Source organism: Scomber scombrus, chromosome 9 (assembly GCF_963691925.1).
Source record: "Scomber scombrus chromosome 9, fScoSco1.1, whole genome shotgun sequence".
NCBI classification, from domain to species: Eukaryota; Metazoa; Chordata; class Actinopteri; order Scombriformes; family Scombridae; genus Scomber; species Scomber scombrus.
Window position 1 is genome coordinate 1,088,289 of NC_084978.1, and position 26,924 is coordinate 1,115,212.

Below are 26,924 nucleotides of genomic sequence, written 5' to 3' on the forward strand. Positions count from 1 at the left end.
TTTGCCTGATTTAATTGTGATTAGAACTAGAAAAGGAGCCTGCTTTCAACACTCCCAGTGGAAGATAACCAGTGATCATTTTTGTTGATGAATCATTTTCATCATAGTTTCGTCAACAACCTTTTTCTTCCTGCCGAAAACAAGACAATTAACTAAATAAGAACTAAAGCACGAGGACGGAAACTATGATGAAATATATGGACACATTCATCAACGGATAAAAACAAGACTCACCCTTTCTTTGAAGAATGCTGTCTTTTAAAACATAAAGGGTCATCCTTCGACCTGTCACTCTTCATAGACACACAGCTGGGTTCAGGTCCAGGTCCAGCAGAGTCTGGTCTGTGCTGCTTCTTTGTTCTTCAACACAACACACACAGATGTTTGAGTGTGAATAATGATGGTGGAGTGATGTGAGTGGAGAACAGTGATGGACAGTTAGAGATCCTCATCTCACCTCTGAGCTTTGGTCTGGCTGTCATGTTCCCCACACAGAGAGCTTTTAGAGGGAGGGACTCCCTCCTCTCTGTCCTTACACTGATCCATAGCAGAGAAACACCTTCACACAAACACATCAACACATTATTTCTCTTCATTCCTCTCAGTCACATGACAAACACACAGCGCTCTGACTGGAGGAAAGCAGCTCATTCACTTCAATACTAAATACACTCATCTGACAGTTTCCATGTTGTTGGTACTTTGAGCTGCAGTGTCATATCCAACAAATCACTTCCACAAAGCTCACAATGGGCTTCATGCAAGAAGCACTCCAACCAACACATTTGTTCTTAAGTGACACGTACGAGTGATTTCAGAGACTTCTCTCTGAGGTACGAATGAAAGTGACGAGTTCAGAGCCGTCGTACGAGTCCTGAACAGACAGTCTGACTTTCTCACAGTTTAAATATGATACAGAAACCAAGTCAAATCAAATATAAAGCTTTATATATTACAGAGGTTTAGGAGAAGACAACGAAAATGTTTTTGCAGGAAGCTTTTGGATGGTTTGAAGACTAGAGGGAAACACTTCCTGTTGCTGTTTCTTTGGCTTTCTTTGGGGATCACATCACTTTTCATTTCTATCTGACAGACTTTGATAAGCTCTTCATCATTTGATATGTTCCTCTTTTTCTAATAGTCTACTATATCCAGTCAGAGCAAGTAGCAGCAGCTCGTTCAATAACCCAAAATCAATCATGTTACCTGGACAGATGCTGCTGGATTCACATCCACATCAGCTCACAGAGACTTTCTACCTTCATCTGTAGAGGAAACACAGAGAGAACAGCTGAAAGATGATAAAGTCTGATCTGATCCCTGATGTTCACATGTTGCTGTGATTCTTCTTCACAGCTCATTTGTCATTTTTATGGATTCAAGAGGAAAATGGAGGATTTACTGGAGAGGAGCTTCTCAGTTATATGTAAAGATAGACTGATTGATTTTTAAGGAGGATTTCTCTGAATTGAGACTCATGTTTTATTGTTTTTTTAATTATTCATGACTGTTTACTGATTATTTGAGCTCCAAAAGGCTCAATAGGTTTCAAGCTGCAATAAGACTAATTAGTGAGGAAATTCAGTGTGAAGAAGCTCACAGCTCATCTAAACTCATAATACTTCATCTGACCTCTGAATAAACACCAGACACTGAGAAGAAGAACCTCCAGTTACCTGAAGCACTTTATACTGACTGATTTACACCCACAACACTACTGTCATATTATATATTAACTTATTCATATAATTTAAACATCTCTTCTGCAGAGAAAGTAGGATCATTATATATTATATTATATATTATATTATATTGTGTCTGCAGGCTTCTTCTCAGCCTGCAGCCCAACAGGAGCCTGACAGACCAAACTCAGGGAACAACAGTCTCAGAGCCTCACTGAGCTTCTTGCTGTGAGTGAACTGTAATAACTGAAGGAGACTCAGATGAGCTCAGTAAGACTTTCATCAGCTCAGATTGTCAAAGGACAGTTTAGAGAGAAGTTGCTGAAAAATCAGTCTGAGGTTTGCTGGACTCATCCTGAGCATCGCTGCTTTGCTCCCAATGATTCACTGTATAAACCTGGAATCTGTGTGGAACAGCTGTTTCTCTACACAGAAGCATTGAAGCTAATAAAGCTATCATTAGATCTCAACACCACATCAGTTCATCAAGTTACAGCTGCTGAGCCGCTCTCAGTTAGGGTTAGGGTCAGGATTTAAGTGCCAATGAAAATGTTTTATTGTAACTTAAACAAAATAACTATCTACAAAAAGCATGAGGTGAGAGTAGCAGCATCAATGGTGAATGTAGTGTGTGGATGAGTGAGACTTTTGTCTGCTGCTGTTAAATGCAAAAGAAAACACCAAAACGAACCCAGAACCTGTAGCGGTGTGGAGCCTCAGAGAGAGAGAATGAGACCAGGCTGGCTAGAAGCCTCGCCAGCTGTCAGCACCTTGCTCCTGACTGCCAGCTCCTGCAGGAAGAGATCAACTTCATCATGGTGAGCAGAAAGGGAGGGGTCCTAACACTGTAACACCATTCAGACCTCATTTGTTCTTAACTTTTTAAAAACACGTTAGAGAATCACTCATTTGTGTTATTCTTGGTTTATACACTAGCACAGCCTGTATCTATAGCAACCATAACACAATCTGATGGTCTGTCTGTGCATTACATACCTCATACAAGTGCTAAACATTGACCTAAAAGTTAAATGAGTTCAATAGATTGTTTTTCAGCAGATATCATGACACAAAATGACCTGTACAAAACGGCTGAGCAGACCTACGAAGGGTTAAATTCAGAGGAGAAGATCTACATCACATATCAGCGTCACACAGTCTGAAAGCAGATGTTTCACAATCTGTGTGATCTGATTTAACCCCTTCTTCCACCACTGCACACACACACACACACACACACACACACACACACACACACACACACACACACACACACACACACACACACACACACACACACACACACACACACACACACACACACACACACAGATTACAGATTACTACTTATCTCCTCCTCTCTGTTTCTCCTCACTGATTCACTTTATAGTTTCTATAATGTGACATTTATTTAATATTGATATAATATAAAGATACTGAATGAAAGGTAAACTTTGGTTTATATTGCTGCAGCTCTTAGTTTGGTTCAAATACTGAATATCATAAATGAAAAGATGTTTTCATCAGTATGTCTGTGATATAGTTATAAAAGGTTTCAGACTGTTTATTACCTGTTAATCAATAATCATACCATACCAATCTTTTTGTTGGACTCTGGACATGAATATCCTTCACTAACATCATGATACTGGTTATTAAAACATAAACCAGTTCAAAGGTGACTGAACGGGGTTAGGTTGATGTCTGAGTTTATTTTATGTCTAACTGTCAGTATATGATCACATGACACAGTACTAAATACATTTTAGTATTTAGATCAGAAATAACCAAAAAGTTCCAGTTGAAAAAATGCTTTCAGTGAAAAAGTGTCAGCAGGGTTTATAATACAGGTGTGTGTGTGTGTGTGTGTGTGTGTGTGTGTGTGTGTGTGTGTGTGTGTGTGTGTGTGTGTGTGTGTGTGTGTGTGTGTGTTAAACCAGCTCATTATAAATAGTTAATGATTAACAGATATTCTCATTTAGAAACATTAACTGGTGGAAACTTCTAGCCTAAGCCTTCATAAACGTAAAGTCATCAATATGTTTGATGAATGCAGTAACATTTAGCAGCTGCTGACATTAGCATGAACAGCAGCAGCCAATTAAACAATTATAATGAATTACAATTATTATACTAAATTAAAGGATGAATACACATTAACTGATGGTGTTGAACTATAAATGGAGGGAAACATTCCCATTAACAGATAATCCAGATAATTTGATGACTTTCATCTAAAACCTGAAAACACTGCTGATACTTTATAAAGTATATTTAAATCCATCCAATTCAAGTGCTGATGGCCTTTTAACTCTATTTGCTTTATATTATCCACATGTTGTAATAAGTCTCCTCTATATATGAACATGAGACTAAATATTGAAAACATCTTTCCAAATGATTATTATTATTATTACCTGTTAATCAATAATCATACCATCTGTGAAACAAAGGCTTTTTGTTGGACTAACATCATGATACTGGTTATTAAAACATAAACCAGTTCAAAGGTGACTGAACGGTGTCAACCTTCAAACTGACACGAAACCTCTCTGATCATTAAATTAATGTCTCACATGAATAAAATGTTTTACACAAATAAACTGATGATTGTTGGAAACTGTTTTAGTTCATTTGATGTCACATCTGTTAGTACATGATCACATGACTCTGTTTAATACACTTAGTGATGTGTTGAAAGCTGATAAAATGAGTATCTGTCAGGTTGGTGTGCTGTTGTTCACTTGCTAGCTAGTGATAGTGTTCCTAATATAAGTGCAGCAGATTTTACTGTTTGAACAATAAATTCACTGCAGAACATCTATTAAAAACATGCTTTACTTTCACTGCTCAATATTAAACTGAACTAAACAATATATTATTAATAATGTATTTATTTCATGTGTGAAAAGCAGCACCGTCATACATTGATATTGGAATCATCTTTCTAAATGATGAAGTCCAGAACAACGTCACCTCAACCACAGAACCAATGAACCAGATTTTAATCAAACTTTTCTCAACAAAGTGTAACATTTATTACATCACTGTTGTATTTCATGGTGTTTTACAGGTGTTTCTATTTTTCTGGTCACTTAGTGTGTCAACAGACTGAATTGTGACAAATCAAACGTTTCCAGTTTCCTGATGTTTCTGCTGCTGATCAGCGTCTTGTTAAAGTTAATTACAGTCAAAGAGGATTAATGAAGCTTCCATCAGTATTCAACAAAGCAACATAATAAATCTCTACTGCTGACACTAACATGATGAAACATGCTGCTTACGTTACCTTTAGATGCTGAAAATCATTTTCATCAAGCTTCAACCAGGAAACCAAACGTATGAAGAACAAACATGAAACTCACAGCAGGAAGATTTCAGGAGTCAGCTGATTGACAGAAAGTCTCAACTCTGAATTAATCTTTAACCAGAAGTTCACTTTGAAGAAATATAATCAGCACAGCGCTGACCTTTGACCTTTGGAATAAAATACCTGGAGCAGCTAAAGTCAAATATTAACAGACTGTATTCATCCGTATCAGATTTAATCTTTATTGTACACATCACAACCCTGACAGGAAACCAGGAGCTTTATTTTGGTAGCTACATTTTACTGTGAAATTGAAGTATACTCACATGTTGATGATTTTTATGGTAAAGGTACAAACTCAGTGTGATGACATTTGACAGCCTGTTTATTGACTGATTGATGGGCAGGTGCACTGAATGACTGGTGTAATGATGGTTTCTCAGTGTTGTAGTGAGTCAGTGTGTCCAGTAGGGGGCAGTGATCAGCCATTGTTCTAGTGACAGCAGCACTCACACCTTCAACACAAACATTCATGCTTCATATTAACATGGGTGGAAGTGGACTGTTAAAGTGAATCACTGATGAGTCTGACACCAGAGTAATGTTTAAGGCCTTGAACTCGATGCTTTATTGAACCACTAAATTATCACCAAGAGAAATACACAGGACTGCTGCAGTGTCTCACAGTAAAATCAGTCAGACTCAACAGTTACAGTCATACACCGACAGAAAAGTAACAAACAGACCAACTCAACTGTTTCATTAATCAGTACATTTTATTTCTCAGAGCGTAAACACATATTTTTGAATGCAGGATTTTTATTTGTCAAGCAGTATTGTACTACTTTTACTTAAGGATGAATTTTATCTGAACAGTGTGAAACTTAATGTAATGATACAATTATGTCACCACTACTTGTAATGAAATGCTAAATTAATACTTAATTTCACATATAGACCTTAAGGAGGATGATTTGTGAGATTAATGAAAATAGAAAGAAGGAATTTATTCTAAACAGAGAAAAGAATATGTAAACCAAGATTTTACCTTTTGTGTGTTAACTTAGATTTGGCCAATAATAATAAAAAATAGACCAATTTAAATGTTTCCTTTTTTCAGAGCTTTTCAAATATTAAACCAAAATGAACAAATTAAATTGTCCACCCTTCAAAGTCTTTGTTAAAACCCGAGTAGTATAACATTCAATTCAATATCGCTTTATTGTCCTTTATTTCCTCCTCAGTTGCAAATTGTTTATTTTCCTTGAAGGTTTAGTTCAGTTCAGTTTGGTCAGTAAGTTTCTTTTTTCCACAGTCAACTAAGTAGTTTCAGGTCAGTTAGCGTCTCCTTTTTGTCTTTTATTTTGTTTGAGCTGATCTGAAATCCAAGTGGAGATCCAGAGAGTCCAAGTAGAGCAGCGTCTAGGCTCAGACTCTCCCACACAGACAGCAGTGGTGGTTGATGAACCTCCTGCTGCTGAACATCCTCTGTCTCCTCTCAGAAAGCAACCAGAAAAAAACTACCTGCATACCTACAAGTTCATTTAAGTTCATGTCAAAGTCTTTTATTTTAGTATGCAGATTAATATGAAGATCTTACGGTTATTCTCTAACCCTTTCTGAGCTTATTGCTGGTTTAAATGTTCACAAACAGAACATAAAAACATTCCTCACCGGAGAATTAGTCATCAAAAACACGTCTAATAGTGATCCTCCTTCATCCTCTGGTAAACTACTATATACTGAACCAAGCTAAGTCTCTTCTGGACAACTTTAACACTGAACTTCAACAAATAGAACAAGTGTTTCTCTCTTATTCTCATGTTAACTCCGACACACGCTGGACAGGCTCATTCTACAGGTGTTTACCGCCACCCTGTGGACGTTTAGTCAAACTACAACAATAACACTTAACTAGAAAACACCAGGGTAATGTTGAGTGCCACGGGGCTGCTGCCGGGACGAGTACACGATTTATTTCCAGTGTTCAAAAGTCACCCTGATCATATTCTGGTTTCAAGTATTAAGTACATCTTACTAGTCAGTATCAAGTGTAATGTACTTAGAATAGAATAAAACAAATCAAGACGGCTGCATGATTACAGAGTTGGTGGAATGAAGCTCAAATATACTGTTCATTGGCAATAATAAACCATATCCAGTAAATGTGGCTGCAGATATCAGAGCTTTCAGCTTTGATAATTCATAATTACCACTTGAATGTTGACCTGAACTCTGTTAACAAGTCACAATCTCATAATTAGCATCATTCCAATATGATATGAACGCAGCATGAAAGCAGCCACACTCCAGCTGCTGAGCCTCAGCCTTCACCATTAGAGGGATTCATTTAAGCAGCCAATAGGTGGCATGTTGTTCTGACAATCATTTGTCATGTGATATCTAAAGAAGTGAAGGAATCAGGTGACACAGCTACTATGAAACTACTATAAGAACTACAAGAAAACATTGTGAAGATCCCATTCCCATTATCCCATTACAGTTCAAGCCTCTAATACACTAACAACAGAAAACAACAACAACTGGACTCAGTTTATCATTTCATTCATTTTACAAACAAACTGTTGTAGCAAATTATGGATATTATGAGATATTAAAAATATTAAAATTAGCTTTCGTAATCAGTGGCACCACTGGAAGTTTTCCGGAAATTACGGTTATTAATTGGATACAATCAAATACCGTAATTCAATTTAAGACTTGGCTAAAGTCGATTAATTTCTGAATCAGTCAGATATCTAAAGATATGAATTCTCCGGCGTCAGGGACCGTCTTGATATTCACTCCAAATCAATACACACACGATCGACTATAAGTTTACTGAGGTTAGAAATCAAGTGAGAAGTTGGTGAATTCTCCATTGACTTGTATAGAGACGGAAGTCCTTTTGACACCAAAACGGTCGCCCCCTGGTGGCCTTTTGATAGAATGCAGTTTTAAGTTACTTCCTCGTTGGCCTCATTTCAGAGGACCGGAACTCCCCACCTGGCTTCTACACCCGCCCGCTTTCTCAGGTCAGCTGATCAGCTGCTCCTGAGTGTGCCTTAAACCAAATCAATACACACACACGACCGACTATGATTATAAGGGTTTTATTAACTAACAGTGATAAACATACAATAAAAGCAAATTGTGAATAATGGACAAAACAAAAGGAATAAACAAATGAATATATGGTTCTAATGAATGAAAGATGATGATGAATGGTGGAATCAAACAAAGGTTTTAGGTCCTATGGTAATGATATTAAAAGGGGATTAAAGGTAAGGAATACTTTCAGCTTAACTCAGTAACGCTCACAACTTAACACCAGCCTGATTAAAATGATAGATGGGTTATTCAGCCTTCTTTTCAGAAGATTAGCGGGATGCGATCTCGTTGGACTCCGGGATTCTCGAACTCCGTCCGGGCTGCGGGAACCGGTCAGCTGGCCTGGGAGGCTGCTCGTTCAGAGGGTCTCTGGAGGCGTTGTCTCTCTCTGGGGTCCCGGTGGTGAGCTCCTGGGATGGTTCGGTGCTTTTGGTGGTGCAGAGCGCAACTGATGTGACTTAATTCATTGCTCAATAAAGCTTCAAAAGTCGGAGCTGTCCAAGCGTCTAACTCAAAGTCTGTCAAACAGAACGAAACTTATTCTATCAAAAATCTAAATAAAAGTATTAAAAGTCTTTGGTTGACTTTAGTAAAAGGGCATCAAAAGAAGATAGTTGAGCTTCGGCTTGAATATACAAAAACTTGCTGATTATATAAAAAAGTTTGTGACTGAGTTTTGAACTATGCCACGTAAAATTGACAAAAATAAAGGAGTTACTAAAGAATAAAAGTTTAGAAGAGTTAAAAAGTGACGAAAAGAAAATGAAGTGAAGAGAAATTAAGAGAGAAGAAACTAAGACTAAGAGGTTAAGAGAAGAGACAGAATTTGCGTCTCCAGCGTTTTTTTGTGTGAAGAGGCTTGGTCTTGTGTTCAGGGTGGAACCCTACCTTAACCAATCAAATGGCTCCTTCTCCTAAAATGAATTACTTTTAAGAGGGGAAGAAGTTATTAACGGATTAATCAATTCTTTAGTCGGTTGACGCAATGCATTCAACATCATCGTTCACATTTGAGTATTTCATCCTGTATAGCACATCATTCATTTTAATACAGACACAAACACAGAATATTCGGTGACATACTTGAGTTATATCAGTATTACTTGTGGATCAGATCAAAACCAACAAGAGTAAACAATGAACCAACTGTAAAAAGGCTGTTAAGGTCTTTTCAGCAAATAAAGTAATGACATTTACGTTTATCTCATTTACTCATGTACTTCTTGTAGTATACATTTATACATCTTTACTTTATTTCATTCATATTTGGTGAGTTAATGCATCTTGATCTTAACAGTAGGTGTTTTGACATTGATAATATTTAAAGGTTTGTTCCTTGAGACTTTAATATGGTAACATCATGATCAACCTGAGAATTGTTTTAAACACACTTTTAATCAGAGAGTCATAAAAACACTTTTGTTGCTTGGAATGGCAGACAAGAGAGGGGGGGGGGGTTAAGAAATTAAAAGTTATTGGGGACTTCTGCCATTCGTCAACAAAGCAGGGGTTGAGGTGAGAGTTCAGTCAATAGTGAATAAGTTGTTAATTCTACTAGATTGTTATTCTGAGACGACAGTAAGTGGGGTCTTCTTTGATGTCTCTGTAATTTCACAAACTCCAGTATCAGTCTTTTATGGGGGTGTGAAGTTTTAATCCTCTGAGTTGGGTCTGCAGACGCTTAGACCAGATATTGATTCAGTCCTGTGGTCAGAAAGTCCTTTGATCTGCCGTGAACCAACAGAGGACTCAGAGACTCTCCCTCCTACAGAGGACACAGAGAGACTCTCCCTCCTACAGAGGACACAGAGAGACTCTCCCTCCTACAGAGGACACAGAGAGACTCTCCCTCCTACAGAGGACACAGAGAGACTCTCCCTCCTACAGAGGACACAGAGAGACTCTCCCTCCTACAGAGGACACAGAGAGACTCTCCCTCCTACAGAGACACAGAGAGACTCTCCTTCCTACAGAGACACAGAGAGACTCTCCCTCCTACAGAGACACAGAGAGACTCTCCCTCCTACAGAGACACAGAGAGACTCTCCCTCCTACAGAGACACAGAGAGACTCTCTCTCCTACAGAGACACAGAGAGACTCTCCCTCCTACAGAGGACACAGAGAGACTCTCCCTCCTACAGACACACAGAGAGACTCTCCCTCCTACAGAGACACAGAGAGACTCTCCCTCCTACAGAGGACACAGAGAGACTCTCCCTCCTACAGACACACAGAGAGACTCTCCCTCCTACAGAGGACACAGAGAGACTCTCCCTCCTACAGAGGACACAGAGAGACTCTCCCTCCTACAGAGGACACAGAGAGACTCTCCCTCCTACAGAGGACACAGAGAGACTCTCCCTCCTACAGAGACACAGAGAGACTCTCCCTCCTACAGAGGACACAGAGAGACTCTCCCTCCTACAGAGACACAGAGAGACTCTCCCTCCTACAGAGACACAGAGACTCTCCCTCCTACAGAGGACACAGAGACACTGAACCAGACCAGAACCCAAACCCAGCACACAGAGGTTCAGTGAATGTGGTGTTGAAGGTGTGGAGGTGGATCAGTGTGTCAGAGGAGACTCTGTAGAAGGACAGAGTGCCAGCAGGACAGTCCACATACACTGCTACTCTGTTAGAGACAGAGGAGGAGGAGGAGGAGGAGGAGGAGGAGGAGGAGGAGGAGGAGGAGGAGGTGATGGATGTTTCTCTCATATTGTGCCGGACAGAGTAACCATCATCAGAGCACTTCAGACACCAGGACTGATCATTCCATCCAAACCAACACTCATGACTGTTTCCTTTCCTGCTGATTCTTCTGTAACTCACTGATATATAAACTGTTCCTCTCCACTCGACCTCCCAGTAACAGCGACCAGTCAGATCATTTCTACACAGCAGCTGAGGCCAGACATCAAATCTGTCTGGATGATCAGGATATGACTGATCGTCCTCCACATATGTCACCTTCCTGTTGTTATCAGACAGTTTGAGGTTTCTGTTCATTGTGTTTGGATCCAGTTCCAGTTCACAGGCATCTGATGGAGAGAACGAGACACAATACAGCTGCAGTTATTGATCTATCATCTGTTTGATGATGACATCATCTTCTTTTTTTGGTCTTTCCCCCCCCCCAAAACTTTACTGAAAGTTTGCAATGTACAAACAAAAGATCAGTCAGTTCACAGTTTGTGTAAATAGCAACAACATGGTTTACAGTCATGTGAAGGCATCATAATGATCATTAACAGTAATAATTAATGAGAGACAAAGGAAAGAAAAAGAAGAAAAAAACAAAAACACAACTCTGATGTGACAGACTTCATAATCTTCTGTATAAAATGAAAATTGTATTTGTGACAGCTTATTGGTTGAAACCCTCTGAATGGATATCCATCATTGATACACACTTCTTACAACTTAAATAATGGAGATGAGTTTTGAAATTTACATTTATGGATGTGAAATGTTCCTAATAAAATATAGAGATTGATAATAGTACATCATTTATTTTCTTTGAATTTGAAATAAGTAATAATGTTCTTCCCTTCAATGTTGATTTTATGTGTTGTTTTGCACAATATAAAGCTCTCACGTTCTTTACAAAATGTTATACGAGCATAAAACAAGATTTAGAAAAGGTGCAACGAAATATTTGTTTTGAAAGTTTTTTTTTAATGAGCTTTGTATTTTCTTTTCTTTTTATATATATTTTTTATTATATCCTTTTATGTCTATAGCATTGTAGATTTTATTTATAATGCAGATATCTTTGTATTGTAAAAAGAATGCACATGTTTCCTATCGAGAGTTTTTTGTATATTACGGAAATGAACATAAAGTTTATTGGTAAACAAAAAAGAAGCATCCTGGTTCCTTTCATACTCAAACAGAAATGTATATGAAAGTGTGTGCTAGATAATTTACATAGAACAAATAAACACACACTAATAATCACTGTATGACATTAGCATGAAACCATGAATGCACGTCACTTATCACTGATTATTAAAAAAAAAGCTCACAGAAAGACTGCATGCTCTTACTTTGAAATGCAGAAATGACATCATCAGTAAGCTATCACTTGCTATCCGAAAATGGCCGAGTGATACGACCGGCGGAAAGTTTGTTTCAAAACTCCATGTGTGTAAAAAGCAAATCCACAAGCGTAGAAAAAGAAGCTCATGACATGACATCATCAGTAAGCGATCACTTGTAAACAAATCAACAAGCGTAGAACTGAGATCCACAAATAAAAACTGAGTTGACAAATGCCTGTTTGAAAGTTATAAATGTTAGGAAGATATTCACAAATGCTTTTCATTTATTTGTAAATTAATTTAATGTACTCACAGATATTTTTTTATTTGTTGAATTTGTTTGCGTATTTGCAAAATATTTTTGTGAGTATACAAATCTTTTTTTGTATTTGTGGAAGGTGTTTATATTTACAGATTACAAATTTACACACAGATTGTCGATCTGCACACACACATCATTATGAAACAAATCTAACTCCATAAAAAAAAAAATCTGAGGTTGCACCGGTGCGACCAGCTGTTCGGAAAAAAAAGAATCCCTGCGACTCTGAAAGTCTCCCTGTGGTTCAACCTTCAACAACAGACTCACATTAGGCCCATATCGTGGTCTAAACCAATCAGAGATAGTGAAGGGCGGGACCCCCCTCTGATTGGCCCTGGTCCAGATATTCCTGTGTGTAATGCGTGTGCTGCAGTCAGACAGAGAGAGTGGATGTAGAGCAGGGCTGTCAACAAATATTCTAAATTCGAATAATGAATGAAGATTCGATTGTGAAAATTAATATTCGACTGTGGAGAAAAACACATCAGCAGCTGCTTTGTGAGTGGGCGCACTGCATGACGGGTCAGGGACAGAACAAAGTCACAGGAGTCGCACTTGCACAGAGAGAAAAACGAAATGGCAGAAAGTTCAGAGCCCAACACAACTGTCAATATCTTTATAAAACATTTCCATAGTTGATACAAAGTTTTGACCAAAACTAAACGTTTGGAGTGCTTTAAATAAAAAATAATGTTCTATGTTCTAAGCTTTATAAAAATCAAGAATCACTATAAGGATTTATTATCAATGTTGTCAGAGTCGTCTGTTATGTTTGAACCCTTCTAGCATAAACCAATGACATCATCTTATCTATATTAGAGTGTAATAGGTCAGTAGTGTTACGTTATAATACCGTTTCATACAAGACATTCCTTCCTGTGTGTTACTGTGTGTGTGTTACTGTGTGTGTGTGTGTGTGTTACTGTGTGTGTGTTACTGTGTGTGTGTTACTGTGTGTGTGTGTTACTGTGTGTGTTACTGTGTGTGTGTGTGTTACTGTGTGTGTTACTGTGTGTGTGTTACTGTGTGTGTGTTACTGTGTGTGTTACTGTGTGTGTGTGTGTGTGTGTTACTGTGTGTGTTACTGTGTGTGTGTTACTGTGTGTGTGTTACTGTGTGTGTGTGTGTGTGTTACTGTGTGTGTGTTACTGTGTGTGTGTTACTGTGTGTGTGTTACTGTGTGTTACTGTGTGTGTGTTACTGTGTGTGTTACTGTGTGTGTGTTACTGTGTGTGTGTTACTGTGTGTGTGTTACTGTGTGTGTTACTGTGTGTGTGTGTGTGTGTGTTACTGTGTGTGTTACTGTGTGTGTTACTGTGTGTGTGTGTGTGTGTTACTGTGTGTGTTACTGTGTGTGTGTGTGTGTTACTGTGTGTGTGTGTTACTGTGTGTGTTACTGTGTGTGTGTGTGTTACTGTTACTGTGTGTGTGTTACTGTGTGTGTTTTACTGTGTGTGTGTTTAACTGTGTGTGTGTTACTGTGTGTGTGTTACTGTGTGTGTTACTGTGTGTGTGTTACTGTGTGTGTGTGTGTGTGTGTGTGTGTGTGTGTGTGTGTGTGTGTGTGTGTGTTACTGTGTGTGTGTTACTGTTACTGTGTGTAAGTAGCTCAGTGTTTCCCCTAGAAATGTTTGTAGCAGCGGTGCTGTGTGTCGGTAACCTAGCAACACTAGGGGGGTCCGGGGGTTTGATCCCCCGCAAGAAAAATGTGAAATATAATAGGGTTGCAACTAACAATTATTTTGATAATCGATTAAATCAGACGATTATTTTTTCGATGAATCGGATAAAAAAATATTTTTTTTAAATTTCCACCCCTTCATTCAAAAACAAAACATTATTTCAAATTGACATTGCAAAAAAGTGCTCAAACAACATGTTGCTGCTTGGACGTCCCTGAGTTATTAAAGTAATATTAAATTATAAATAATGATTTAAACAAAACAACTAAATGTTAATGTCTGATACCTTTAACAAAATAACATGTATGCTGTATTTTCTGTAAAAAAAAGATGAATAATAATAAAGGTTTATTTTTGTAGTTACCAGTTTTACTTTTACCATCATTAGGCTTCCATACTTAGCTACTAGCTGCTGCTCTCCTGCTGCTGACTGTGAGATCTGAGCAGGTAGAAGCTGATAGTTCACTAACTAGAACCAGGCAGCAGCAAGGTTAATGATCCACACGGTGACATTATATCATTGATATGACGCAAAAGTGATAGAAAACCGAGCGTTTTTTGTGGATGCGCGCAGTCACTCTCTAGTGCGCGCTCTTGCTTGCTCGCTCCAGATTCCGGGAGATTGTGTCTCATTTGCGGGCGTCAAGGAGCCGCTATTAATATGCGGGAGACTCCCGGAACGTCCAGGAGAGTTGGGTTGTCTGCTTTTGTCCTCCCCCTGCTGCAGTAGCTTATGAAGGGAGGGGCAGGTTGTGTTATGAAGCTTACACCGAAGCCAAAAGCAAAGTTATATGGTTAACTAGCTGCTAGAAACTTCTAATGAAATCGAGCAAGTGATCAACATAGTTAACGTCACGTTACTTCAAGCACCGTCATTCTTGCCGCTGCTGAATGTACATAGGGGAAACACTGGTAGCTTTCATATTAACTTAAGTTATTTATATCACTTTATTGATCCAATGGTGTCCTCTTATGCAGTGTGTCTTACACCGTCGATGATGGCCACTGGGCTGATCCATTTGGTCTTTTTCCCTTCGTCGCTTGTTTGACTATTGGCCAGAGTATGTTTCTGCATTGTCTCTCCGTGTAGGTGAGGTCTTCTGCCATCAGTAGATTCTTCCTCTTCATTATGTCTGAGTTGAGGGAAGCTCTCCATACTTTGTATCGGAAGGTGCGCATGGTGAATTGCATGATGATGGGACGTGAGCTGTTTTCATCTCTCGTTCGTCAAACTCTGTACACAGTATCTATCATGAACCCGTTTGGTCTTTTCCTCTGGGATGATCTGGGCCATTATGTCCATCACTTCCTGTCGACGGAGGTTCCACCGCCGACTGTACCTCTCCGCCTCCTCTTGTCTCTCCTGGAGTGCAGTCGTCCGGTCGTTCAGCTTCTTCACGTTGTCATCTGTCGCCTTACACTGTAAGGCCTTTCACGTGTTCCTGCACGGCAATAATCTCCGCCATGTTTTTATTCACCATTTCTTCAAATCTGGAGAATCGGTCGTTCAGCCCATTAATAGCTTTTAGGATGTCAGCGTTAGACACTTCAGCTCTTTCCTCAGGAGTTTCGGTGCGGATCTTCTTTGAGATGGGGCATTTGAGAGGGGATTCGGGAAGAGGTGAGCATAAGCTTGAGAAGGATTTATCAGGCTCCAAATCCATTATCAGACCTCCCTTTCGTCTTGTCTCTTTTTTGGCCATATTCGCGGCGGGCGCTTGTCTCTTTACTGCTAGCTAAACTTTCCTTTATAAGCTAACTACAACAGTTCACTGTCTCGGAGACGCAATGTCGAAAAGCTCAGTTTTTTTTTTTTTTGGGTAAGGTAGTCCTGCTGTCAGTGCATAAAATGCAAGGCCAATGAGTCACTTCTCAAAAAACATTAATTTGAGTCCGTTTAAATAATTTAAAACGTCTGGTACTCATTGAAAATCCACGAGCTCACAGGAGAGCATCTACACAGGACCCATGACATCATCTTCATCCTCAGATGAATAAAATGAAATAAAAACATACTTACACTTCCTAAGACCTGGTGTCAACCATCGGACTCCAGCAGGCTGCAGGCTGAAAGGAAGAGAGCAAAAATGGACATGACATCAGATATGTCCATCTATCTGTCCATACCTGAGAGTGTCCACCTGTCTGTACATACCTGAGAGTGTCCACCTGTCTGTACATACCTGAGAGTGTCCAGTCTCCAGTGTGGATCCTTCAGTCCAGCAGACAGAAGCTTCTCTCCTGAGTGTCCTGGATGATTGTAGCTCAGGTCCAGCTCTCTCAGATGGGAGGGGTTGGAGCTCAGACCTGAGGCCAGAGAAGCACAGCCTTCCTCTGTGATCAGACATCCTGACAGACTGAACACACACAAAACAACACTTCTCAATTCAAAAGGCCAACCACTGTAAAGCTTTTATTGTGAAGTACTTCCAGCTTCCTGTAACCTTAGTCAACATGATGTTAGCGACTGCTAACTCTTCACTGCTAAAAATAGATGTAAATAAAATAATAGTCAAATAAAAAGCAGCCACAGTGAGCTGATTAGATGAAGAGCTGCAGGTGACAGACTCTGACTACAGTTTGTATGAACATCAAACCTCCAACACGTCACAGAGGTAAATGACTCCGTCTCAGATGCTCACAGTTGAATACAGAACAGGAATCACAACTAATGTGGCAACTAAGGACTGAACACTGGAAATAACAGTAAAAAGTAACAGAAACAAACATTTCTGACTCCTTCATTCAGTTTCAGTGATCGTCCAGTTTTAAGGTTGTTTGAAACTAAAGAAGAATTAAATGGTGGTTAACCAGATAACAGCTGAGGTGAAGTGTAATATCACCATGGTGAGTAACAATCACTATCATCCCAGCACAGATACTGCTCTGAGATTAAAAGAAACTACAACTGTTACCAAAAACTGTTCACTGAATAACTGTCTGTGTGTTTTATTCTGGACCAGTTACACAGTTCTTCATTCAGTTTGTGAATCTTAAAACTCCTCTCTGGTATTTCAGGTTCCAACAGCAGAGACACAACAAAACTAATAAATATATATTAATAGAAAGTTATTCACAGGGTCTAAACACATGCTGAAGATAATCTGAGTAGAGAAAATGTCCAGGTGTTTATCTCCTCATATAAATCACAGTTTAAATGATGATCAGTTGAACAGATTGATGAATCCTGACCTGAGAGTTTCCAGTGTGCAGTGTGGACTCTCCAGTCCAGCAGAAAGCTGCTTCACTCCTGAATCCTGCAGGTTGTTGTTACTCAGGTCCAGATCTCTCAGACTAGAGGACTGGGAGCTGAGAACTGAGGACAGAGCTGCACAGCTTCTCTCTGAGAGGTTACAAATACTCAACCTGGAGAAGAATATTATAAGTTAATTCACAGATCCAATAAATAAAGACAATAGATTGGTGGGTAAACTTTTACAGAGAGTGTAATACTGACCTGAGAGTTTCCAGTGTACAGTGTGGACTCTCCAGTCCATCAGAAAGCTGCTTCACTCCTGAATCCTGCAGGTTGTTGTTACTCAGGTCCAGATCTCTCAGACTAGAGGACTGGGAGCTGAGAACTGAAGACAGAGCTGCACAGCTTCTCTCTGAGAGGTTACAGTCAGTCAGTCTGAAGAAGAGAAAAATATTTAATGAATCATTTATTTTTCTCCACTCTTGAAATAATTTATTTTAATATCTGTGTACTTACAGAGCTTTGTTGGAGGCTTTGACCACTGGCAGCAGCCTCAGAAGAGCCTCCTCTGAAGCAGAGTATTTTTTCATGTCAAACACGTCCAGATCTTTTACTGATGACAGTAAGATGAAGACCAGAGCTGACCACTGAGCAGGAGACAGTTCCTCTGTGGAGAGTCTTCCTAATCTCAGGGACAGTTGGATCTGCTCCACTAGAGAACGATCATTCAGTTCATTCAGACAGTGGAACAGATTGATGCTTCTCTCTGCAGACACATTCTCACTGATCTTCTCCTTGATGTACTCGACTGTTTTCTGATGTGTCTTTGAGCTACTTCCTGTCTGTGTCAGCAGACCTCGTAGGAGAGTCTGATTGGTCTGCAGTGAGAGACCCAGGAGATAGCGGAGGAACAAGTCCAGGTGTCCATTTGGACTCTTTAAGGCCTCGTCCACAGCACTCTGGTAGAAATGTGCTGATGATGAAGATGTTGTTTGTTGTTCTTCCAGCAGATTGACTCCAGACTTGATGAATGTCAGATGGACATGAAGAGCAGCCAGAAACTCCTGAAGGCTCAGATGGACGAAGCAGAACACCTTGTCCTGGTACAGCCCTCTCTCCTCTTTAAAGATCTCTGTGAACACTCCTGAGCACACTGAGGCTGCTCTGATATCGATGCCACACTCTGTCAGGTCTGATTCATAGAAGATCAGGTTGCCTTTCTGCAGCTGCTCAAAAGCCAGTTTTCCCAGAGACTCAATCATCTTCATGCTCTCTGGACTCCAGTGTGGATCTGTCTCAGCTCCTCCATCATACTTGATGTTCTTCAGTTTGGACTGAACCACCAGGAAGTGGATGTACATCTCAGTCAGGGTCTTGGGCAGCTTTCTTCCCTCTCTGCTTTTCAACACATCCTCCAGAACTGTAGCAGTGATCCAGCAGAAGACTGGGATGTGGCACATGATGTGGAGGCTTCGTGATGTCTTGATGTGGGAGATGATGGTTCTGGCCTGCTCCTCATCTCTGAATCTCTTCCTGAAGTACTCCTCCTTCTGTGGGTCAGTGAACCCTCTGACCTCTGTCACCATGCCGACACACTCAGGAGGGATCTGATTGGCTGCTGCAGGTCGTGTGGTTATCCAGAGGCGAGCAGAGGGAAGCAGTTTCCCCCTGATGAGGTTTGTCAGCAGCACATCCACTGAGGTGGACTCTGTAACATCAGTCAGGATCTCAGTGTTGTGGAAGTCTAGAGGAAGTCGACACTCATCCAGACCGTCAAAGATGAACACAACCTGGAACTCTTCAAACCTGCAGATTCCTGCTTCTTTGGTTTCAGTAAAGAAGTGATGAACAAGTTCCACCAAGCTGTACTTTTTCTCTTTCAGCACATTCAGCTCTCTGAAAGTGAATGGAAATGTGAAGTGTATGTCCTGGTTGGCTTTGTCTTCAGCCCAGTCCAGAGTGAACTTCTGTGTTAAGACTGTTTTCCCAATGCCAGCCACTCCCTTTGTCATCACTGTTCTGATTGGTTCATCTCTTCCAGGTGAGGCTTTAAAGATGTCTTCTTGTCTGATTGTTGTTTCTGGTCTGTCTGGTTTCCTGGATGCTGTTTCAATTTGTCTGATCTCATGTTCATCATTGACCTCTGCAGTCCCTCCCTCTGTGATGTAGAGCGGTGTGTAGATCTGATTCAGAAGGGTTGGGTTTCCTGCTTTAGCGATCCCCTCAAACACACACTGGAACTTCTTCTCCAGGTTAGACTTGAGTTTACGTCGACACTTTGCAGCATGAGTTCCTGAATGAACTAACACAAAAAAGAATATAAACAATATTTTCCTCCATCTCTTGAGACTTCAGTAAATGTCTCATTTGTCCATCAAGTTAAATCTTAATAAAAATCCTCTTACTGCTGTACAGACAGTCAGCCAGCTCCTCCTGCTTCATTCTCCTCAGGAAGTGCAGTGTGATCTTCAGAAATGCGTCTCTGCTTCTCCTTCTCTGCTTTTCTTCCTCACCGTCCAACACCTCCTCATCCTCCCTCTGACTCTCTAAGCATTCTGGGTCATCTGGACTCAGAAGCTTCTGCATCTTCTTCAGCTCGTTCTTCACAAAAGTGACGATGTTCTCCTCCAGCAGCTGGAACAGAATAATATATGAATGACACGATCAAACTAACATCATGAAGCAAACATCAGATCCATGTTGGACACACTGACAATCCACTGGTCTACAAAGTGCAGCATGGAGATGATTGTGAACACAATAGATGTAAAAGTAATTGTTGTACATGTACAGACCATAAATATGGAGTCCAGGTGTGTTTGATGCTGCTGGGCAGACTGACCACTGGGAACCTCTGAGCTCTCCTGGTCCACTCTGTGGAGGAATCATGAAGAATGAGCTCACATTATGTCTGTCCACACAGAGACAAACACAAGCTAAAGGTCCATCAAGTGATATTTGGATGTGAACAGAGAATCAGATGACTCCCTGTAGTGGTAAAGCTTTACTAGTCCTGCTGATCCCACTGAGAATCAACAGCTCAGTCTGTTTGTAGCTTTCAGCTCAGTGTTTGGCTTCATCAGTCAGTTTGGTTTAGTCCCAACAGCTCTGAACAAACCTCCATACAGCTCTCCCTCCCTCACTGTACACTGCTGAAGTGCCCTGGAGCAAGGCAGCTACAACCTGCAGCTGCTGCAGTGGAGCTGCTCAGTGTCTGCTTGTATCAGACTGGTTAGTAAAGAATCAGAAAGTGTCAGAGAGTGGCTCATAGATAACAAGCTTTCAATACATTTGGGTTAAAGCCAGTCAATCCTGTTTGGAACAAAGACGTCAAGAACAAATACATTGAAAATCTTTTGTAATGAAACTGAAATTTGATGATATTTTGTCTCATATTTAGGAATAATATTGGACCAGTCACTGTCCTGTGAATCTGTTGTTGTTAAAAAGTTTGCCATCAAACTTCAGTTCCTGTTTCACAATAATAATATTCAGTATTAATGAAATGTTTCCTCTTTAACTCATGTTGGTTGTGATGAATTCAGAAGTGTAGGACTGCTGCCAGTACAGCTCAGAGTAGAACAACAGAAGCTGCATCATATGTTCAACATTATCAACGGCTTTGATCCTCAATACTTGACAGATAATGAAACATCCTCAGCATGGCTGTAACACCAGGGCCAGTGTGTGTTCATATAAAGTCTCTCCAGTGAATAATGGAGGCACAAGTTCCTTTTTAAAGCTGGTGCCGTGTTGTGGAACAGCTTCCTGTTACACATCCAGCTGTTAAACATGAGAGGAGCTTATAGAAGTCAGGTCAGAACTTATTTATGGAACAGGCTCACAGCTTTATAATGACATCTGTCTTGTGTTTTGTCTTTTAACATCTTGGGACGATGTTGGAAATACGCGTTTTCACTTCAACATGTTTTTTATATCTGTAATGTATAAATAAATCATATCATGTCACTTTTCATATGAACAACTGAGTGAAACAGCATGAATGTGTTCCAGGAGAGACTGTGTGAACATGTGATGTGTTATCTCCATATTTAAATGATCATCACGTCTCTTCTCTATGACGGCCGGCTTTTCACTGACGAGGTCGGACAACACGTCATATAAACCAGTTCATTTCTAACCCAACGTTTACTGTCAGTTACAGCTTACATCTGATCAGCTGGAGGAAAGTCTGTTCAGTGTTTGCAGCTTTACATTCTTACCTTCCATCAGCTGGTTGTCCAGATTTAAAATGTATAGGTTTCCCCATGGACCAGTCACTCTTCAGGGACACACAGCTGGGTTCAGGTCCAGGAGATTCTGGTCTCTGCTGGATCCTGAAATAACAACAGCTCTGATAAATGTGTATGTTGGATAGAAATGAAAAGTGTGGCGCACCCTGGTGGTTGAGTGTTAGAGAGCATGCCACATGATCACAGCTGCAGGTCATTCCTCTCTCTGACAGATACTGTATGAATAAAGGCAAAAACCCGAAAAATAACTCTTAAAAGAAATGAAAAGTCTTTACATTCTTACCTTCTATCAGCAGGTTGTACAGGATTAAAATGTATAGGTTTCCCCATGGACCGGTCACTCTTCATGGACACACAGCTGGGTTCAGGTCCAGGTTCTGGTTCAGGTCCAGCAGAGTCTGGTCTGTGCTGCTTCTTTGTTCTTCAACACAACACACACAGATGTTTGAGTGTGAATAATGATGGTGGAGTGATGTGACTGGAGAACAGTGATGGACAGTTAGAGATCCTCATCTCACCTCTGAGCTTTGGTCTGGCTGTCATGTTCCCCACACAGAGAGCTTTTAGAGGGAGGGACTCCCTCCTCTCTGTCCTCACACTGATCCATAGCAGAGAAACACCTTCACACAAACACATCAACACATTATTTCTCTTCATTCCTCTCAGTCACATGACAAACACACACAGCTCTGACTGGAGGAAAGCTCACAATGGGCTTCATGCAAGAAGCACTGCAACCAAAACAGTTGTTCTTTAGTGACACGTACGAGTGATTTCAGACAATTTGTGGCTTTCACCAATTTTCAGAGACTTCTCTCTGAGGTACGAATGAAAGTGACGAGTTCAGAGCCGTCGTACGAGTCCTGAACAGACAGTCTGACTTTCTCACAGTTTAAATATGATACAGAAACCAAGTGCTCATATCTAAATGTGCTACTGGAAGGAAAGTCCAACAATGTGCAGACAGAGCAGGAATATGACAGCAGCAGGAAGACTCTACCATATGAACACATGCTGAGCACTGTGCTCACTTTACAGTCAGTGTGTGACATCACTAATATTTATATTATGTATTTATAAATATTCTGTCTGAAATTTGGCTCGCAGTAAACTAGACTGTATAGTGCTTGTTTTTTTAACAAAAGAGGAAAACTCTCCAACTTTTTGGTTTTGCCGAGTTATCAAAACAGGTAAAAATTCATTTTTACTTTTTACTTTAGTACTTCAGTACATTTCAGAGCCTGAACTTTCTTTCTTTTACTTGAGTAAAGAGTTGAATCAGAACTTCTTCTTTAGTACAGAATGGGCTTTTACCACATCTGACGGTGTTCTGTCGATTTCTGCTGCTTTGTCGAAAATTGCTACCGCCGCATAAACCGATAGGTCTGTTTATCGATTCACGCTACTCTATCAAAAAATGCTACTTTATGGTTGTCTACCTCTGTATATCAAATAAAGGCATAATGTAGTAATAAATAATAAAGTGTTTTCTTCTCTCATTTGTCTAATGTACAAAAAGTGTAATGAAATGTATGTCATGGGTAGTGTATTTTGATGGATCTTATACTTAGCATCAAAACATGCTCCCTCTACTCAACTCATTCAAGTAAGACTACTAATGACCTCACTGCCACTGGATGAATGGCTGCATATTTAGACATATCTCTTTAACATTTTTTAATTAATATTTCAGGGGTAGCATATTTTCATAGTCCAATAACATCCTATCAAATAATGCTCCCGCTACTCAATGCATTCATAAAATACCAATATGCTAAACCACATACTACATCCAGAGTCCAGGGCTCCAGCACAGTTTTTCCCAGTTTTCTTTTTTTTTTAATGATTCATTTTGAATAGTCTCAATTTTTCAAACATGTAAAACTTGAACATTTAGACTGAGGAGCCGCAAAAAATTATGGCCGTGGAAATTAAACTTGGGAAATCGGCTCTGCGCATGCGCAGAACCACAAAGTAGCAGTTCTCGACAGGTAGGAGAAATCGACAGAACAACTGTTCTCTTTCTACTTAATGTCCAACTTCTATGTGAATAGAGTCTAGCAATCTTCAGGGAATTCTCCATGCAGGCAGAACAATTTCATCACATAAACGGAATAAAGTTATAATAAATACCTTTACAATACAAACTGAATAAAGTTATAATAAATACCTTTACAATACAAACTGAATAAAGTTATAATAAATACCTTTACTATACAAACTGAATAAAGTTATAATAAATACCTTTACTATACAAACGGAATAAAGTTATAATAAATACCTTTACAATACAAACGGAATAAAGTTATAATAAATACCTTTACAATCAAGGCCGTAGACAGGATTTTTCAAATACCGAGGTCAAAAATAAGACCACAATTTATATGACTATTTGGTTCAATCCATGATGTATTGGCTATTTTCACTTCCACGATTAAACGAAACTTCAAGAAAAAAAATACCGAGGACATGACCTCGGTGTCCTCAATGGTAGCTACGGCCATGTTTACAATACAAACTGAATAAAGTTATAATAAATACCTTCAGAAGGAGAAAAGAAGCTGCGACACGACGAGCAGACAAAGAGAAAGTAAAACTTGGGTAAAGTTAGAAAGAGATTGGCAGATTCGAACTTCAGCGATCAATAGCTCATAAACGAAACATTGTTAAAACATAAAAAATGACTCTTTCCTATCGTAGTAAGGTAGACTATTGACTACAAACTCATTTTCGCCAAAACGAGTCGTCCTCCAGGCTGCAGGAAATACATTGCTCTCTATGCGCTGCGGGCGGAGAGGCGAGCGCTTAGGGACCGTCTACAAAGTGCACAGAAGAAAACTTTCATCCTTCTTTGAAGAAGCAGTTTTGAATACTGTACATGAGGTAGATTGTGTATTTGAGTCTGTAGGTCAAATAATGAAAGTAACCTACACCAATTTTAAAGTTTGTGAAGAGCACTTAAAGCAAAACCAATCTGGTCTACATTTAGTCATGGGTCTCCAGGTGTTTTATCTGATGTGAATTTGGTCCCATTACACTTTAACATTGAGAAATAATAGCCAAATGAGTGTTGTTTTATTACAAAGAGGAGAACCCTGGTAGATTTGGAGAAACTACAGTGTATAATATTGACGATATTGTTGATTTTTGAATATAAAAAATCCCCAAAATTATATCAAAACTAATTTTCCCACAATAACTGTTGTAGTATGATTATCAGGTGACCCTCGTTGTGTAGCATGATTTTGGTGAGTATACAGTGTCTAATATTAACGCTATTGACGATATTTCAAAATAAAATTCCCCATAAATAAAAAAACCCCACATTTTTCTGAAATAACTGTTGTAGTATGATTATCAGGTGACCCTTGTTGTAAAGCATGATTTTGGTGAGTATACAGTGTCTAATATTAACGCTATTGGCGATTTTTCACAATAAAATTCCCCAAAAATAAAAAAAAAAGATTTTTTTCTAAAATAAATGTTGTAGTATAATTACCAGGTTACCCTTGTTGTGTAGCATGATTTTGGTCATCCTACAGTGTATAATATTAACGCTATTGACGATATTTCAAAATAAAATTCCCCATAAATAAAAAAAACCCACATTTTTTTGAAATAACATTTGTAGTATGATTATCAGGTGACCCTTGTTGTGTAGCATGATTTTGGTGAGTATACAGTGTCTAATATTAACGCTATTGATGATTTTTCAAAATAAAATTCCCCCAAAAAAAAAAAAAAAGATTTTTTTCTAAAATAAATGTTGTAGTATGATTATCAGGTGACCATTGTTGTGTAGCATGATTTTGGTGAGTATACAGTGTCTATTATTAACCTTATTGACGATATTTCACAATAAAATTCCCCAAAAATAAAAATAATTTAAAAAAATTCTGAAATAAATGTTGTAGTATGATTATCAGGTGACCCTTGTTGTGTAGTATGATTTTGGTGAGTATACTGTGTAATATTAACGCTATTGACGATTTGTCAAAATAAAATTCCCCAAAAATAAAATATTTTTTTCCCCTGAAATAACTGTTGTAGTGTGATTATCAGGTGACCGTTGGTATGTGGAGTGAATTTGGTGAGTATACAGTGAATAAAAGTGGAGATATTGAATATTTTTCGCTTTTGCACTTTGTAGACGGTCCCTAAGCGCTCGCCTCTCCGCCCGCAGCGCATGGAGAGCAATATATTTCCTGCAGCCTGGAGGACGACTCGTTTTGGCGAAAATGAGTTTGTAGTCTACCTTACTACGATAGGAAAGAGTCATTTTTTATGTTTTAACAATGTTTCGTTTATGAGCTATTGATCGCTGAAGTTCGAATCTGCCAATCTCTTTCTAACTTTACCCACGTGAAAGAAAACTTGGAAACATCAGCAATGAAATGAGAGGAACTGGCTAACAGATATTTCCTTGTTCTCTGAAATGTCACCTGTCAAATGTAAGAAGCTTCAACTCTACTAATTTATTAACAACTAAAGCTTTAAGCTCTTTTGATTATTTGTTTTGGATGTGAAATACCCATGTGGCTTGCTATTTTGGCCAAATCATCTTAACGACAACAGTCAATTTGAATAAAAAATGGATTAGTTAAGAAAGACTTCAAATCAAACAGCGACATGACTAGACTGAACATTCCTCCTCCAACAAGAATCCTTGGCAATCAATCATTTTATTAGCGTTTTATTTCTTCCACCTCTGAACAGATCAACAGAAACATGAGCGTCTGCTGCCACCTGCTGTTCACTCACAGCATCACATCCTGTCAGAGGAGGAGCTGTTTGCTTCACTCACACTTTCCAAACATGAACACAGGAACATTTAGGCTTTAAAAAGAAATGAATGTTAGAAATAATCCGATCCAGTGGAGTCACTGAGCCTCAGCAGCTCTCTGTTGTCTCCTCCTGTAGTCTCCTCCTCTAGTCTCCTCCTGTAGTCTCCTCCTCTAGTCTCCTCCTGTAGTCTCCTCCTGTAGTCTCCTCCTCTAGTCTCCTCCTATAGTCTCCTCCTATAGTCTCCTCCTGTAGTCTCCTCCTGTTGTCTCATCCTGTTGTCTCCTCCTCTAGTCTCCTCCTATAGTCTCCTCCTGTAGTCTCCTCCTGTTGTCTCCTCCTGTAGTCTCCTCCTGTAGTCTCCTCCTCTAGTCTCCTCCTGTAGTCTCCTCCTATAGTCTCCTCCTATAGTCACCTCCTGTAGTCTCCTCCTGTAGTCTCCTCCTGTAGTCTCCTCCTGTAGTCTCCTCCTGTTGTCTCCTCCTGTAGTCTCATCCTGTTGTCTCCTCCTATAGTCTCCTCCTGTAGTCTCCTCCTGTAGT

At 39.6% G+C, this 26,924-nt stretch overlaps 2 protein-coding genes across 3 annotated transcripts in view; both read right to left on the minus strand.

Moving 5' to 3' along the window:
* Positions 1 to 24,329, minus strand: part of LOC133986368 (uncharacterized) — a 59,321-nt gene extending 34,992 nt beyond the window's left edge. Inside the window, exons 1-4 of the mRNA XM_062426191.1 lie at positions 24,142 to 24,329; positions 22,119 to 22,220; positions 21,884 to 22,021; positions 21,571 to 21,684 (exon numbers count right to left, since the gene is read on the minus strand). Coding sequence (XP_062282175.1) covers positions 21,571 to 21,684; positions 21,884 to 22,021; positions 22,119 to 22,207 — 341 coding nt within the window. The 5' untranslated portion in view covers positions 22,208 to 22,220; positions 24,142 to 24,329. The remainder of the gene's footprint in view (positions 1 to 21,570; positions 21,685 to 21,883; positions 22,022 to 22,118; positions 22,221 to 24,141) is intronic.
* Positions 10,139 to 19,412, minus strand: LOC133985969 (NACHT, LRR and PYD domains-containing protein 12-like). 2 transcript variants are annotated; one of them, XM_062425728.1, is made up of 7 exons: positions 17,864 to 19,412; positions 17,609 to 17,782; positions 17,344 to 17,517; positions 16,335 to 16,508; positions 16,172 to 16,218; positions 10,606 to 11,145; positions 10,139 to 10,177 (listed from the first exon to the last, which is right to left on the minus strand). In XM_062425728.1, the coding sequence occupies exons 1-7, from the start codon at positions 19,357 to 19,359 to the stop codon at positions 10,155 to 10,157; spliced, it is 2,628 nt and encodes an 875-aa protein (XP_062281712.1). In that variant the 5' UTR covers positions 19,360 to 19,412; the 3' UTR covers positions 10,139 to 10,154. The 2 variants fall into 2 exon arrangements, with proteins under 2 accessions (XP_062281712.1, XP_062281713.1); XM_062425729.1 differs by lacking the exon at positions 17,344 to 17,517 and having other exon boundaries at positions 17,864 to 19,411.
* Positions 24,330 to 26,924: the final 2,595 nt, after the last annotated feature.